Below are 18,398 nucleotides of genomic sequence, written 5' to 3'. Positions count from 1 at the left end.
GGATATGGAACCCCCTCGGGAACATTACATTTTTCTTTATATTTATATAGATATAATAACATCTAGTCCAGTGTCCAAGCAATGCCAGGGCTTCAGTTTTGCCCTCTTCCGGCCCGCAGAAAGTGCCCTAATTTACTCAATTATGTTGAAAGCCCTCCTCTGCGGCCTGTTCCCACCGCAATGTTCTCCGCCCCCCCCCTTCCATGCGGCTGCCCGCCGAGCCTTCCCAATAATTGGTAATTAGAGTCCGTGCCAAGGCCGATTGCCGGCACCCGCGGCCGGGCGCCTTTCAGGGAGGCCCCTGACTGACAAGGGCTGTAATGAGCGGTAATTACGGCCCCCGAAAAAGCGGCCGCAGATGTGGCGAGGCACGCCACCCCTCTGCTAATGAATGACCGAGGAAGCGCTCAGTGACCCCGAAAGGGTCTCCCCCCCCACTCATCGGGAATGTTGGAGACTCGCTTCCACGTTCAAGTTGGGCATGGGTGCAGGGGCGGCGCAACCATTACGCAAAGTAAGCACTTGCGGTATAGTTGCTTTTGCCCAGGGGTGCTCTTGAGGTGCTCTTGGGGGGAAATAGACCTTGACATATGCGAGTTGTAGTTACTGGGATGTATAGTTCACCTACAATGATCCAAATATGGTACACAGAACTCCCACGACGAACAGAAAATATATATCAGTGAATGGTTGGGGGGGGGCACCAAAATACTGTTTGCTTACCGTCGAAAATTACCTAGGGCCTCCTCTGCCCACAGGACAATGAGGGGCCTTCTCCCGATAGTGCTCGAGGGGGGATCGGGTGTTAAGCGGCTTAGAAGAGGCCTCCGCCTTTAGGTTCAACAAGTTCAGGCCCAGCTGCAGGATTTGCGGGGAGAAAACAGCCCTCGAGGGGCCTTCCTTCACCGGCTTCCTCTTCCGCTTCATTTGCCTCCTGTCCACTTTGTCAGGAGCCACGGGCACAATATGCCATCCGTTCCCAATTTAATTGACAAGGGTCCTCAACCTAGCAACATACCCAGCCTTTCATGGTGGCAACAACCTGCCGGGATGCAATGGTGCAAAGCTAAACCATCTCTGTGTCATTGGACCCACCAAATCTGTACTCACCAAATCAATCAGGTCACTGAGGTTTTTCTCAATCTGTTGGGGAGGCAGACGCCTCATCAAATCCAAGGCACAATCCAGCTGTTGGTCACTCTGAAAGAGAAACATAAAAAAAAAAAAACAGTTACTCCCATGCAACACAGAATGTTTAACATTGAGACCAATGATCAGCCACTGCCAGAAGGGATAGAGAGTTTCACCTACACTGATGATCCTGCCATCACCACCCAACGTTCGGCAGCCAGATTAATAACGGGCTAGTTATAGGGAACAGTCGATTCCTATGTTTTAGGAGCTCCACTGGCTGCCATTTATTTTCCAGTCCCAATTCAAGGTACAGGTTATCACCTACAAAGCCCTAAAAGGTTTGGGACCCGCCTACACTCGTGATCATATCTCTCTCCATGTACCAACCCGGGCCCTTCAATCTTCGGGGGGGGGGGGGCTCCTTTCGCCCCTACCAATCTCACAAGCCCGTCTTGTGGGCACAAGGGAGAGAGCCTTCTCCTCTGTGGCCCCCTGACTCTGGAACTCGTTACCTGGAGAGATCAGGAAAGCCCCTTCACTAGAAATGTTCAAAAAGGACCTTAAAACCTGGCTCTTCCACTGCACCTTTGGCGAGTAGGTGTACAACATGATACTATTGCTCCCCTCAACGCTTCTGCCACTAAACTTCCTCAAAATGGGAAGTTTAGTTTCACAATTCTTATGAGCTCCCTGCAAATAACCTGCTCCTATTTGTATCTCATTAGGGTCTTTTAATTGTTTTATCCTGTACATGTGGCCCACACACAGTTATCGTGACTGTGTTTATTGGAATGTTTTTTTTCTTCTATGTAATTTTGATGATGTTGTTTGTTGTTTATGTTTTTGGTTTGGTTTTATTCTACTGTAATATGTTGTCCGGGCTTGGCTCCATGTAAGCCGTTCCGAGTCCCCACTGAGGAGATGGTGGCAGGGTATAAATAAAGTTTTTTATTATTATTTATTATTTGAAATGGTGGAACAGAAGCTCTCTGAAGCTTTAGGTGCTCTTACTCCTTATTACAGGGAAAACAAGCTTGCTCCATCAATGTTTAACATTTACACAAATGACCAGCCACGGCCAGAAGGGACAGAGAGTTTCATCTACGCTGATGATCATGCCATCACTGCCCAAAGGGAGGTTTGAAATGCTTGAACAGAAGCTATCCAAAGCTTTAGGTGCTTTTACTGCCTATCACAGGGGAAAAAAGCTTGCTCCATCAATGTTTTAACATTTACACAAATGACCAGCCACTGCCAGAAGGGACAGACAGTTTCCTCTATGCTGACGATTCTGCCATCACCACCCAAGCAGAGAGCTTTGAAATGGTTGAACAGAAGCTCTCCAAAGCTCTAGGTTCTGTCACTGCCATTACAGGGAAAATCAACTGATTCCTACCCAATCCATCTAAAACACAGATATATGCTTTCCATCTTAAGACCCACAGACCACCTACTACAATGCAGCCTCAGCCCAGCCACATTCACAATGGAGGACCTTCCCACAGCCACACCAGAGGTACTCCAAGGGGCCAAATACTGGTCAAAGGACATTTAGCATAAGGCCGAGTTTTAAACTTTGTGTTTTCAAATACATTACAACCTTGGTTTGCCTCTGATACGATAAATAAACAAACACAGAATGGGATCGGCACATTGGAAGGGGCTCACACGAGAGAGACACATAGACACCATTGTCAGGCTTAGAGATGGAAATTGTGAAGGTCTTCCATTCTTGATGTAAATGGTTTAGGTGATAAACGAATGCAGTAATTATATGTAAATCGATGGCAATTAAATGGGGAATCATTTTTAATCATCCATATATGCATGATTGTGTTTAATCATGATTGAGATGCAGATTTGTGTGGTGATACATTTACCGTATATACTCGAGTATAAGCCGAGTTTCTGGGCCCTTTTCTAGGTTGAAGAAGCCCCCCTTGTCTTATACTCAAAGTTATTTATTATTTTATTCTGTTGCTGTTGTTATTATTAAAACTGTTATTATTTTACACTATTCATTATTGTTATTATTACATTTATATTACTTTATTCAATTAACTATTATTATTAATACATTCATTGCTTTACTATTATTATTACATTTATTATTTTATTCTTTTTATTATTGTTATTATTACATTTATATTACTTTATTCAATTAACTATTATTATTAAGACATTCATTGCTTTACTACTATTATTGCATTTATTATTTTGCTCTATTATTACTGTTATTATTACATTTATATTACTTTCTTCAATTAACTGTTATTATTAAGACATTCATTGCTTTACTACTATTATTACATTTATTATTTTATTCTATTCATTATTGTTATTATTACATTTATATTACTTTATTCAATTACCTATTACTATTAATACAATCATTGCTTTACTACTATTACATTTATTATTTTACTCTATTATTACTGTTATTATTATTGTTATGACTACATTTATTATTTTACCCTATTTATTATTGTTATTATTACATTTATATTACTTTATTCAATTAACTATTATTATTAATACATTCATTGCTTTACTATTATTATTACTATTACTATTATTATTATTACTATTAATATTACATTTATTATTTTACTCTATTACTACTGTTATTATTACATTTATATTATTTTACTTTACTTAAGATCCACCGGGGAGGCCCTGCTCTCAGTCCCACCGGCCTCGCAAACGCGTCTGGTGGGGACGAGGGACAGGGCCTTCTCGGTGGTTACCCCCACTTATGGAATTTGCTCCCTCCTTTCCTTTAGGAAAAAAACTGAAATTGTGGTTTTGGAACCAGATATTATTTTATCTATTATTACTGTTGTTATTATCTCCATTTTACTCTATTATTTTTATTACATTTATTATTTTACCTTATTATTATTATTATTATTATTATTATTATTATTAAAGGGACATAGTGTTATTGATAAGACCACGACACTTTCCTCTCTTATACGAGTCTCAAAGTAGCCCCCAATACTCAAAATAATACAACTCGCAACTCAAAATCTACCACATATTAACATCAGAATGCATTTAAGCACAGAATTGTCAAAAATAATTAATTATAATCATATGATGTTGGAAAAACATTAGCTTTGGCCCAGAAGAGGCAGAGCGCACTGCGGGGAGTCAGAATGGAATTTGTGTGTGTTTTGCTCTCTCAGAGTACATACAGCCGCCAAAGAAGAGACTTTTCCCCTCTAAGTAAGGAAACGGCACACGATCCAAGGCCAGGGCAGGCGCCGAGCACTCCCAATGCGAGCCCCGAGCAAACGGCGTCAGTGCTTCCTTCTCCAAAAATGCCAGCCACGCAGGGAGCCTGGGAACCGATGCTTCGGTGTGAATTCCTCCCCGGTCAATGCAAGCAAAAGGCACAGAGAAGGTGCCAATGCAGCAGAGACAGCGACCCTTAAATTAAGACAGTACCTTTCTACACACAGTTCACACAGTACCTTTCTACACACAACAGACTTCACACACGAGGCCTTCAACCTGGAGCTTCTCTCACCAGGACTTCTCAAACCAAGGCCTACTAACACACTGAGGCCTCTCTCAAATTGAGACCTTTCTCCCGCTGAGACCTCTCTCACTGAGGTCTGCTAACACCGAGGGCTTTCTCAGACTGACACCTCTCATACACTCAGGCGAACTAACACAGAAACCTACCTCATATTGAGGCTTCTCTCACTGAGGTCTGCTAACACTGCAGGCTTTCTCAGACTGACACCTCTCATACACTGAGGCTAAGTAACACTGAGGCCTCTCTCACTGAGGTCTGCTAACACCGAGGGCTTTCTCAGACTGACACCTGTCATACACTGAGGCTAACTAACACAGGGACCTGCATCATATTGAGGCCTCTCTCACTGAGGTCTGCTAACACCGAGGGCTTTCTCAGACTGACACCACTCATACACTGAGGCTAACTAACACTGAGACCTCTCTCACTGAGGTCTGCTAACACTGAGGGCTTTCTCAGACTGACACCTGTCATACACTGAGGCTAACTAACACAGGGACCTGCATCATATTGAGGCCTCTCTCACTGAGGTCTGCTAACACCGAGGGCTTTCTCATACTGACACCACTCATACACTGAGGCTAACTAACACTGAGACCTCTCTCACTGAGGTCTGCTAACACTGAGGGCTTTCTCAGACTGACACCTCTCATACACTCAGGCGAACTAACACAGAAACCTACCTCATATTGAGGCTTCTCTCACTGAGGTCTGTTAAAACCGAGGGCTTTCTCAGACTGACACCACTCATACACTGAGGTTAACTAACACTGAGACTTCTCTCACTGAGGTCTGCTAACACTGAGGGCTTTCTCAGACTGACACCTCTCATGCCCAGCTTACTTCCACCTCGTCGCTTAAGATCCACCGGGGAGGCCCTGCTCTCGGTCCCACCGGCCTCGCAAACACGTCTGGTGGGGACGAGGGACAGGGTCTTCTCGGTGGTTACCCCCCCCCCCCCCCCCCGCTTATGGAATTCGCTCCCCAGCGAGATTAGATCGGCGTCCTCCCTCCTTTCCTTTAGGAAAAAAACTGAAATTGTGGTTTTGGAACCAGGCTTTGACTAGCACTTTGTACACTGAACTGGACCATGTCATTGTTCTGATAATGGAAACGGCTATGTGATTGTATAATTAATGTGATTGTTTTTAATCTATTGTGCATTTACGCTTTTATATTGTTGTTATATTGTGATATTGCAGCATCGAATTGTTGCCAGTGTTAGCCGCTCTCAGTCCCCCCTCGGGGGTTGAGAAGGGCAGGGTAGAAATGTTGTAAATAAATAAATACAGTGAGGCAAACAAACACCGAGGCCTACCTCATACTGAGGCCTCTCTTACTAAGGTTTGAAAACATTGAGGGCTTTCTCAGACTGACACCTCTCATACACTGAGGTGAACTAACACAGAGACCTACCTCATATTGAGGCCTCTCTCACTGAGGTCTGCTAACACTGGGGGCTTTCTCAGACTGACACCTCTCATACACTGAGGCTAAGTAACACTGAGGCCTTTCTCACTGAGGTCTGCTAACACCAAAGATTCTCTCAGACTGACACCTCTCATACACTGAGGCTAACTAACACTGAGACCTCTCTCACTGAGGTCTGCTAACACCAAGGGCTTTCTCAGACTGACATCTCTCATACACAGAGGCGAACTAACACAGAGACCTACCTCATATTGAGGCCTCTCTCACTGAGGTCTGCTAACACCGAGGGCTTTCTCAGACTGACACCTCTCATACACTGAGGCGAACTAACACAGAAACCTACCTGATATTGAGGCCTCTCTCACTGAGCTCTGCTAACACCAAGGACTTTCTCAGACTGACACCTCTCATACACTGAGGCTAACTAACACTGAGACTTCTCTCACTGAGGTCTGCTAACACCGAGGACTCTCTCAGAGTGACACCTCTCATACACAAAGGCGAACTAACACAGAGACTTACCTCATATTGAGGCCTCTCTCACTGAGGTCTGCTAACACTGGGGGCTTCCTCAGACTGACACTTCTCATACACTGAGGCTAAGTAACACTGAGGCCTCTCTCACTGAGGTCTGCTAACACCAAGGATTCTCTCAGACTGTCACCTCTCATACGCTGAGACTCACTAACACTGAGACCTCTCTCACTGAGATCTGCTAACACTGAGGGCTTTCTCAGACTGACACCTCTCATACACTGAGATGAACTAACACAGAGACCTACCTCATATTGAGGCCTCTCTCACTGAGGTCTGCTAACACTGGGGGCTTTCTCAGACTGGCACCTCTCATACACTGAGGCTAACTAACACTGAGACCTCTCTCACTGAGGTCTGCTAACACCGAGGACTCTCTCAGAGTGACACCTAGCATACACTGAGGCAAATTAATACTGAGACCTACCTCATACTGAGGCCTTTCTCACTGAGGTCTGCTAACACTGAGGGCTTTCTTAGACTGACATCTCTCATACACTGAGGGTAACTAACACTGAGGCCTCTCTCACTGAGGTCTGCTAACACCAAGGATTCTCTCAGAGTGACACCTAGCATACACTGAGGCAAGCTAATACTGAGACCTACCTCATACTGAGGCGTTTCTCACTGAGATCTGCTAACACTGGGGACTTTCTCAGACTGACACCTCTCATACACTGAGGCTAACTAACACTGAGGCCTCTCTCACTGTCTGCTAACACCGAGGACTCTCTCAGAGTGACACCTAGCATACACTGAGGCAAAATAATACTGAGACCTACCTCATACTGAGGCCTTTCTCACTGTGGTCTTCTAACACCGAGGGCTTTCTCAGACTGACACCTCTCATACACTGAGGCTAAGTAACACTGAGGCCTCTCTCACTGAGGTCTGCTAACACCAAGGATTCTCTCAGACTGACACCTCTCATACACTGAGGCTCACTAACACTGAGACCTCTCTCACTGAGGTCTGCTAACACCGTGGACTCTCTCAAAGTGACACCTAGCATACACTGAGGCAAACTAATACTGAGACCTACCTCATACTGAGGCCTTTCTCACTGAAGTCTGCTAACACCGAGGGCTTTCTCAGACTCACACCTCTCATACATTGAGGCTAATTAACACTGAGACCTCTCTCACTGAGATCTGCTAACAGGACTCTCTCAGACTGACACCTCTCATACACTGAGGCTAACTAACACTGAGACCTCTCTCACTGAGGTCTGCTAACACTGAGGGTTTTCTCAGACTAACACCTCCCATATTCAGAGCCAAACTAATACTGAGGCCTACCTCATACTGAGGCCTATCAATGCAGTGATGCCCTTCTCCCACAGAGACCTTTCACAGACTGAGACTACTAAGCTACAGGCACAACTGCTTACTCATTGCAACCATTTAACCCTTTCAGTGCTTGACTCACATTTTTGCTAATATTTTGTTAATACTTCTGACACACAATGGAGGAGGAAAGGCACGCTGGCATGGTCAGGGTCTCAAACGCCGCCAAGATCGTGGGAACTCCAAGCGCCAGCTGGAATGGCTTCGTGGGAGCAGAGATGGAATATGAGAGAAACCTCCCTGTAATTCTCAATCTGTACTCTGAGTTGTTTCCTTGATGACGCAGGCTTTGGACCCCGAGGGCCAGGATGCTGCAAAATCTTCCAGGTTTCGGGGCTTCAGGGTGGATGGCAATGCGCCACCAAACTCGCCTCTCCACTGCGGGAGCAAAGAACTCCAAATTGGACGTCTTTTGGGGGGACAAATGACGATTCTGGCCACTCCGGGATTTGGAGATCTGAGAGCCAGGAAGTTAACAGTGAGCTGTGGCCAAGGTAAACAAGGCCCCTTTCATGCTTTCCCTGCAAAGAGATTTTGCTCCACGGGAAGCTTCAGGTCAGCATCTGTTTGGTTACAGCTTTCTCTACCCTTTCATTCTCTCATCCCCTGCCTTTAGCTTAGTAGTCTCAGTCTGTGAAAGGCCTCAGTGGGAGAAGGGCCTCAATGTGCGTTAGTAGGCTTCAGTATGAGTACAGATCCCCGGTGGCGCAATGGGTCAAACCCTTGTGCCAGCAGGACTGACAGGTTGGAGGTTCAAATCTGGGGAAAGCACGGATAAGCTTCTCCTGTCAGTTTCAGCTCCCCATGCGGGGACATGAGAGAAGCCTCCCACAAAGATGGTAAAACATCAAAGCATCCAGGCCTCCCCTCAGCAACGTCCTTACGGACAGCCAATTCTGTGACACCAGAAGTGACTTGCGGTTTCTCAAGTCGCTCCTGACACGGAAAAATAACGTATGAGTAGGCCTCAGTGTTAGTTCACCTCAGTGTGAGAGTCGTCATTCTGAGAGAACCCTCCGTGGGAGAAAGGCCTCAGTGTGAGGTTTTTTTACTTGTTTGTTTTGTTTTGTCGTGTCAGGAGCAACTTGAGAAACTGCAAGTCGCTTCTGGTGTGAGAGAATTGGCTGTCCGCAAGGACGTTGCCCAGGGGATGCCCACATGATTTGATGTTTTTATCATCCTTGTGGGAGGCTTCTCTCATGTCCCCGCATGAGGAGCTGGAGTTGATAGAGGGAGCTCATCCGCCTCTCCCCGAATTCAAACCTGCAACCTGTCAGTCTTCAGTCCTGCCGGCACAGGGGTTTAACCCACTGCGGCACAGGGGGCACAGTGTGAGGTAGGCCTAAGTATGAGAAAGCCTGGTGTGAGAAGCTTCGGTGAGAGGAAGCCCCAGGTTGAAGGCCATTTTGTGTGAAGCTTCAGTGTGAAGGCTGCCGAGTGTAAAAAGCTACTGTGTGAAGCTCCTGTGTAATTTGAGTGTGAGGAGAGGCTCTGTGAGAGCGAAGATGTTTATCTGCATTAGAAAAAAGCCCAGCATGGAAGTAAAGAAGGAAGTAAAAAAGTCTCAGTGTGAGGTAGGCCTCAGTGTTAGTAGGCCTCAATATTAGAACACTTCAGTGTGTGAGATAAGCCTCCTTATGAGAAGGCCTCATGTGTAAAACTTGACTGTGAAGCTAGAACTTTATTTGTGTTATGGAAATCTTGTTCTTGTCAATAATCAAAAGATAACATTGGTCTGTATGTTTTTGTTCCTTTTATTACTTTGGGTTACAGGTGGTGGGCCACACTGCTGCTAAGTTACTCTGCTGTGCATTTATGAGGAGGATCTTTTATTAGAAGCCCACTCACCCAACAAGGCTAAGGGCGATCTATGATGGCACCACATTTGGTGGGTCCTAAGGCTCCCAATCGGTCCCTGAAAGCCTCCCATAAAAATCCAGCTCTTCCTCAGTCCCCTTCCTCCTCTTAGCTGGCTTGAGGGCGGGGCAGCGGGGGGGGAGCAGCAGGATTTCCTCCTCCTCCTCCTGAGATGGCAGGCAGATGTAGTAAGCGACAGCCAGGAGACAGGTGTTTTTAAAGTCTCTTCCTCAGTCCCCTTCCTCCTCTTAGCTGGTTTGAGAGTGGGGCGGGGGGGGGGGGAGCAGCGGGATTTCCTCCTTCTCCTCCTGAGGTGGCAGGCAGATGTAGTAATCGACAACCAGGAGACAGGTGTTTTTAAAGTCTCTTCCTCAGTCCCCTTCCTCCTCTTAGCTGGCTTGTGGGGGGAGAGAGTAGCTGCAGGATTTCCTCTTTCTCCTCCTGAGGTGGCAGGCAGATGTAGTAAGCGACAGCCAGGAGACAGGTGTTTTTAAAGTCTCCTCCTCAGTCCCCTTCCTCCTCTTAGCTGGCGTATGGAGGGGAGAGAGTAGCTGCAGGATTTCCTCTTTCTCCTCCTGAGGTGGCAGGCAGATGTAGTAAGCGACAGCCAGGATACAGGTGTTTTTAAAGTCTCCTCCTCAGTCCCCTTTCCTCCTCTTACCTGGCGTGTGGAGGGGAGAGAGTAGCTGCAGGATTTCCTCTTTCTCCTCCTGAGGTGGCAGGCAGATGTAGTAAGTGACAGCCAGGAGACAGGTGTTTTTAAAGTCTCCTCCTCAGTCCCCTTCCTCCTCTTAGTTGGTTTGGGAGGGGGGAGAAGCAGCAGTATTTCCTCTATCTCCTCCTGAGGTGGCAGGAAGATGTAGTAAGCGACAGCCAGGAGACAGGTGTTTTTAAAGTCTCTTCCTCAGTCCCCTTCCTCCTCTTAGCTGGCTTGGGGGGGGGGAGAGAGTAGCAGAAGGATTTCTTCCTTCTCCTCCTGAGGTGGCAGGCAGATGTAGTAAGCGACAGCCAGGAGACAGGTGTTTTTAAAGTCACCTCCTCAGTCCCTCCTCTTAGCTGGTTTGGGAGGGGGGGAGAAGCAGCAGGATTTCCTCTTTCTCCTCCTGAGGTGGCAGGAAGATGTAGTAAGCGACAGCCAGGGGACAGGTGTTTTTAAAGTCTCCTCCTCAGTCCCCTTCCTCCTCTTAGCTGGCTTGGGGGGGGGGAGGGGAAGAGAAGCTACCTTAGACCTACAGCTCTACTCACCGAAACAGAACAGAGGAGTCAATTTTATGCCCACAAAAAAGAACAAAGAGGAAATGCATCCTCCCTTTTGGACAAGCAAACGTCTTCCAGTGTTTACCTTCTGGAGAACAGCAGGGACGCTGATTATTTGCACAACTTTGTCATCGACCAGAACCCTGCAATTTGACCGCCTGCTTTCATCCGCTGCCAGGCCGGCCCACGGACCATAACCCTGACCCCAAAACAAAGACGTCGCCCAATAAGCTTGGCGTCCTCAGGAGAAGGCCCCAAAGGGACACCAATTAGCTTAAGACCGGGGGGGGGGGGGGGACACGCAGCTTTGCATGACTAAGACACACGCACACCCATGCGCTCCAATTTTCAGAGAAGGGCAGCTAATGGGACTCAACAGGAGAACATTTGCTTCTGACCCTGCAAATGGGGTAAACACAGGAATATTCTCTGAGGGACACGCTCAGATGCAAGAACCAGTCACTGCTGAAATGAAGGGCATTAACCTAAGTTTGGGAGTTGTAGTTCACCTACATCTAGAGAGCACTGTAGACTCAAACATTGATGGATCTGGACCAAAATTGCCACGGATATTCCATATGCCCATATATGTACACAGATGGAATTTTAGGAAAACAGACCTTGACATTTGGGAGTTGTAGTTACTGGGATTTATAGTTCACCTACAATCAAATAGCATTCTGAACCTCAACAACGATGGAATGGGACCAAACTTTCCACACAGAACCCCCATGACCAACCAAAAATACTGTGTTTTTTGGTGGTCTCTGACAAACCTTCTGACACCCCCTCACGACAACCCCCCCACGGGGTCCCAACCCCCAGAATGAGAAAGGCCAGCCAGTCCATCTCCCTTCACCAGGGCAAGAAAACATAAGCAAACCTCTCTGTTACTTTTCCAAATCACCAGACTCGGCCAAAGCAACGCGTAGCAGGGAACGGCTAGTAAATAAATAAATTTGGTCCAGTGAATATTGGATATTTACATGACGATTCATAACAGGAGCAAAATGAGAGTTATGGAAGTAGCAACGGAAATGATGTTATGTTTGGGGGTCACCACCACATGAGGAACTGTATTAAGGGGTCACGGCATGAGGAAGGTTGAGAAACACCGTGCTAGGGCTTACTTTCCAGTTAGGTCAATGGTTCTCAACCTGTGGGTCGCGTCCCCTTAGGGGTTCGAACAACCCTTTCGCAGGGGTCGCCTAAGACCATCAGAAACAATGGAAATACATCCTGCTTATCAGATGTTTACACTACGATTCAAGAACAGGAGCAAAACTACAGTTACGAAGTAGCAACGAAAACAATGTTATGGTTGGGGGTCACCACAACAGGAGGAACTGCATTTGGAAGGTTGCGCATCCAAGCAGCAAAAGGTACAGAGGACACTATCACCATTTTTATGGAAGGTTACCAAGTGTCCTTGGAATATACAAGAAGGCAGAAAGGAGTCAAGTGGGATTTGGAAAATACAAAGAGTAACTGCTTGGCCCGCTTAGCCTCAAAAACATTCAAACCTCACAAAGGAAGCGAACAGTGCGTCCAGAATGCGCAAGAAGAAACCACATCCATTTTTTGCAGACTATGCCAACAACATTATGAATCTCATGCAGGAAGGAAGGGAGGAAGGAAGTAAAAGCAACTGCTAAGGCATAACCTTCAACTGTCCCCATTTGGCAGGGACAGTTCAAGCCCATCTAACTTTGAAAAGATCCTAATTTATTTCTCCACTAGCCGTCCCCTGCCACGCGTTGCTGTGGCCCACTCTGGTGGTCATGGGGGTTCTATGTGGGAGGTTTGGCCCAATTCTATCGTTGGTGGGGTTCAGAATGCTCTGTGATTGTAGGTGAACTATAAATCCCAGCAACTGCAACTCCCAAATGTCAAGATTCTATTTTCCCCAAACTCCACCAGTGCTCACATTTGGGCATATTGAGTATTCGTGTAGAGTTTGGTCCAGATCCATCATTGTTTGAGTCCACAGTGCTCTCTGGATGTAGGTGAACTACAACTCCCAAACTCAACATCAATGCCCACCAAACCCTCCCAGTGTTTTCTGTTGGTCATGGGAGTCCTGTGTGCCAAGTTTGATTCAATTCCATCATTGGTTGAGTTTAGAATGCTCTTTGATTGTAGGTGAACTATAAATCCCAGCAACTACAACTCCCAAATGACAAAATCAATTTTTTTGAGTGAAGGACATAGATTGGGTTTTTAGGAGTCTTGTGTCCAAATTTGGTATCGATTTGTCCAGTAGTTTTTGAGTTCTGTTAATCCCACAAACTGACATTACATTTTTATTTATATAGATTTTCTCCCTTTGTCCTCAGCTCACTTCAATTGCTGCAAATCATGTTCGAAAACAGAAGAACGGCCTGCCTCTGGGGAGCGTCCTTGCTCCATCAATGTTTAACATTGACACGAATTATCAGTCACGGCCAGAAGGGACATAGAGTTTCATCTATGCTGATGATCCTGCCATCACCGCCCAAACAGGGAGGTTTGAAATGGTGGAACGGAAGCTCTTTGAAGCTTTAGGTGCTCTTACTGCCTATTACAGGGAAAACCAGCTTGCTCCATTCAATGTTTAACATTTACACAAATGATCTGCCACTGCCAGAAAGTACAGAGAGTTTCATCTATGCTGACGATGCCGCCATCACCGCCCAAACAGGGAGGTTTGAATTGGTTGAACAGAAGATCTCAGAAGCGTTAGGTGCTCTTACTGCCTATTCCAGGGAAAACCAGCTTGCTTCATCAATGTTTAACATTGATACAAATCATCAGCCACTGCCAGATTAGTTTCATCTATGCTGATGATCATGCCATCACTGCTCAAGCTTTGAGATGATTGAACAGAAGCTTTCCAATCCTTTAGGTGCTCTTACTGCCTTTTTCAGGGAAAACCAGCTTGCTCCATCAATGTTTAACATTGATACAAATCATCAGCCACTGCCAGAAGGGACGAAGAGTTTCATCTATGCTGATGATCATGGCATCACCGCTCAAGCTTTGAGATGGTTGAACAGAAGCTTTCCAATCCTTTAGGTGCTCTTACTGCCTTTTTCAGGGAAAACCAGCTTGCTCCATCAATGTTTAACATTGATACAAATCATCAGCCACTGCCAGAAGGGACAAAGAGTTTCATCTATGCTGATGATCATGGCATCACCGCTCAAGCTTTGAGATGGTTGAACAGAAGCTTTCCAATGCTTTAGGTCAGTGGTTCTCAACCTTGCTAATGCTGTGACCCCTTAATGCAGTTCCCTATGTTGTGGTGACCTCCAACCAAAATATTGTTTTTGTTGCTACTTGATACTTGTCATTTTACTACTGTCATAAATCATAATGTAAATATCCGATATGCAGGATGGATTTTCATTCACTGGACTAAATTGAGCACAAATACCCAATATGCCCAAATGTGAATGCTAGTGGGGTTGGGGGGAGGATTGATTTTGTAATTTGGGAGTTGTAGTTGCTGGGATTTATAGTACACCTATAATCAAAGAGCATTCTGAACTTCATCAGCGATGGATTTAAACCGAACTTGGCACACAGAACTCCCATGACCAACAGAAAACACTGGAAGGGTTTGGTTGGCATTGACTTTGAGTTTGGGAGTTGTAGTTCATCTATATCCAGAGGAGTGCTGTGTATTCATGCAATGATGGATCTGGACCAAACTTGGCATGAATACTCAATATGCCCATATGTGAACACTGGTGGAGTCTGGGGAAAATAGGCCTTGACATTTGGGATTTGTAGTTGTTGGGATTTATCAAAGAGCATTCTGAACTTGACCAACAATAGAATTGGGTCAAACTTCCCACACAGAATCCCAATGACCAACAGAAAATACTGTTTTCTGATGGTCTTTGGTGACCCCTTTGACACTCCCTCACGATCCCCTCAGGGGTCCTGACCCCCAGGTTGAGAAACACTGCCTTAGGTGCTCTTACTGCCTATTTCAGAGAGAACCAGCTTGCTCCATCAATGTTTAATATTGATACAAATGATCAGCCACTGCCAGGAGGGACAAAGTATTTCATCTATGCTGATGATCATGCCATCACCGCTCAAGCTTTGAGATGGTTGAACAGAAGCTCCCAATGTTTTAGCTGCTCTTACTGAATATAACAGGGAAAACCAGATGATTCATCATGCATCTAAAATACAGGCGTGTTCTTTTCACCTTAAGAAGAGACAAGCACCTCGAGCTCTGAGGATTATTACCTGGGAAGGAGCATTGCAGCGCACCCAAACACCTGGGAGTCACTCTGGACTTACAAGAAGCACTGCTTCAATACCAAGCAAAAAGTGGGCTGCATGGGATGGGATCAAATCCGCACGCATTTGAGCCTCAGCTGATGCCTCCAGGCTGCCTTCTCCACCAACTTACTCATTTTTTCCTTGTCCTGCATGACAAGGCGAGCTGTAAACAAGGCTTTCTTCTGGGAAGCAGCCCAGAGGTTTATCGCAAAGCTATTCTCGCTGCCCCACCCTCCCAAAGCACACAGCAAACAGAGGAATTGATCAGCAACTGAACATACTAGAGAGATTTGGCATGCATACCCAATATGTCCACATCTGAATACTGGTGGGTTTTGGCCTGGACATTTTGGAGTTGTAGATACTGGGATGTATAGTTCACCTACAATCAATGAGCACTCTGAACTCCACCATAGATGGAATTGAACCAAACTTGGCGTACACAGCCCACAGGACCAGCAAAAAATACTGGAGGTCTTTGGAGAAAAGCCACCTTGATTTGGGGGAGTTGTAGTTCACCTACATCCAGAGAGCGCTGTGAATCCAAACTCTCATGGATCTGTATCAAATTAGGCACACATACCCAATATGCCGAAATTTGGCGGGAGGGGGGTACTGACCTTTCTTTTCTGGGAGTTGCAGTTCACCCACAACTAGAGAAAGTGTGACTTCCACTGACAATGGACCTGGACCAAACGTGGCACACAGAACCCCCACGAACTCAACCTACTGGAGGCGTTTGAGGGCACCGGCTCACCATGGTGGGAGTTGTAGTTTACCCTACAGCCAGAGAGCACACTGAACACCACCCATGATGCATTCAGTGCAAACTCACCCAACATCACAAACTTTGCAGTACTGATGGAGTTTATCTGGGTTAACCTGGCATGATGGGAGTTGTAGTTCACCCACAACCTTATGCATTTCGGGCCAATAGAAATTATTTTTTCATATAACCTGGCCAACTCCGAATACCCAGGCTAGTATACATGTATGTATGTTTGTGTGTGTATGTATGTATATGTGTGTGTTCCCACTTATATATATATATGCGTGTGTGTGTGTGTGTTCCCACTTATATATATATATATATATATATATATATATATATATATATATATATATATATAGAACAGAAGCTCTCAGAGGTCCCCATGTAAGCCATCCCAAGTCCCCTCAGGAAATGGAGGCAGGGTAGAAAAATAAACTACTACTACTTCTTCTTCTTCTTCTTCTTCTTCTAATGCATGTGTTTATGTATGTTTATGTGTGTACGTATGTATATGCATATGTGTGTGTGTTCCAACTTGATATATAGATAGATAGCATTTGTGTATGTATATGTGTGTATTCTGACTATATATATATATATAGTATGTATGTGTGTATGTATATGTGTGTGTGTTCCAACTATATAAATATATAGATATTATGTATGTATGTATGTGTGTGTGTTCCGACTACAAATATATATATGTATATATGTGTGTTCCGACTATATATATAGTATGTATGTGTGTATGTATATGTGTGTGTTCCGACTATATATATAGTATGTATGTATATGTATGTGTGTTCTGACTACATACTAGCTGTCCCCTGCCATGCGTTGCTGTGGCCCAGTCTGTGTAGATGTGTTTTGAGTGTGTATATATTTGTGTGTACGCATCTAAATGTGTGTTTGCATATATATGTGTGTGTGTGTGTGTGTGGTTTTAAGCATGTGTTGTTTTTCTGGCTTTTTAAGTCTCTTATGTGGTGTTTTTAAGTGTTTTTATGAGTGATGGTCACTCGTTGGCCTGAGAGGTGTATTGTGTCCAAATTTGGTGTCAATACATCCAGTGGTTTTTGAGTTATGTTAACTATAACTCTCAAGAACTACAACTCCCACATGACAAAATAAAAAAAATTGAGTGAAGGACATACATTGGGTTGTTAGGTGTCTTGTGTCCAAATTTGTTAATCCCACAAACAAACATTACATTTTTATTTATATAAATATTGTATGTATGTTTGTGTGTATGTATGTATATGTGTGTGTGTGTGTTCCGACTTCATACACACACACACACACACACACACACACAGATACATATATATATTTTCCTTATGCTATCAAAGGCTATGATATATGTAACTGGAGTTCCCCTTACAAATGTGCCTGTTCTGACTTAAATACAAATCCAACCTACAGAACCAGTCTTGTTTGTAACTTGGGGACTGCCTGTAAACAAAGGGATGAGTGCGTGGGAAACGCGACTGGCAGAGAGCAGAGGATCCCAAGGGGTCACATTCGAACACAGGCCCCGAGAGTCCCTTATCAGCAGCTGGGAATCTGCAGACACTGAAAAGGAAGGTAAAGGCAAGCCTCGGGGCGGTGATAAGCGGCAGATCTTCTCCGGGGACAAAGCCACGGAGAGAGGAAGGGAAGTGTGTGGCCAAGTGCCAGCCCCAAACAGGTTCGATATCAGATGCTTTACAGTAAGAGCGTTCGGTTTCGCCAAATTTCATGATGAGGGCAAGGCTCTCCGGCTCCAGCAGCCCCGTTGACGTCGTGCTTTTCTCAACTTCCATTAGCGCCCTGGGTTAGGTTTCCATTGCAGCAAATGCGGAGAGCAAGCCTGCAAGCGGAGGGGTCCTCCGGAGGGCTATTTCGGGCATGCGCCGGGGCAAAAAATAAACCGGGCAAGGGGTCGGCAGCTTGGGATCAGTTACAAAGTCAGGTCAGCTTAAGGAAGGAGGAGAGGGGCCCAAAATCCAGCAGCGGATACTCAACAGAGAAACGTTAGGGGAGGTTGGTTCACTGCCCCACTTCAAGTTGCTCGTCGAACGGTTTCTTAAGCGTAAGGGACAGACACCACAACAAGGTCCCCCACAATTCAAGTTGGAAAGGAAAACCAGAGCCAATTTAGAAAGATAGCAGACTGAAAGCCAAAACCAAGATCACAATAACATCTGTTATACAACTCCAATTTTCTGATGATAACATAATATGTGCACATTCAGAATAAGACCTA

The 18,398-nt window shown here is 45.4% G+C and overlaps 1 protein-coding gene across 2 annotated transcripts in view; it reads right to left on the bottom strand.

Moving 5' to 3' along the window:
- The window catches only part of CAPZB (capping actin protein of muscle Z-line subunit beta), a 59,461-nt gene that overhangs the window by 26,626 nt on the left and 14,437 nt on the right, over positions 1-18,398 (bottom strand). For both annotated transcript variants that reach the window (XM_060758822.2, XM_060758821.2), the window contains exon 2: positions 1,111-1,200. In XM_060758822.2, the coding sequence (XP_060614805.1) occupies positions 1,111-1,200 (90 nt within the window). The remainder of the gene's footprint in view (positions 1-1,110; positions 1,201-18,398) is intronic.

This window comes from Anolis sagrei, chromosome 13 (genome assembly GCF_037176765.1).
Source record: "Anolis sagrei isolate rAnoSag1 chromosome 13, rAnoSag1.mat, whole genome shotgun sequence".
Taxonomy (NCBI): Eukaryota; Metazoa; Chordata; class Lepidosauria; order Squamata; family Dactyloidae; genus Anolis; species Anolis sagrei.
The sequence above is the reverse complement of the archived record's forward strand: the minus strand, read 5'-3'. Positions and strand labels throughout refer to the sequence as shown.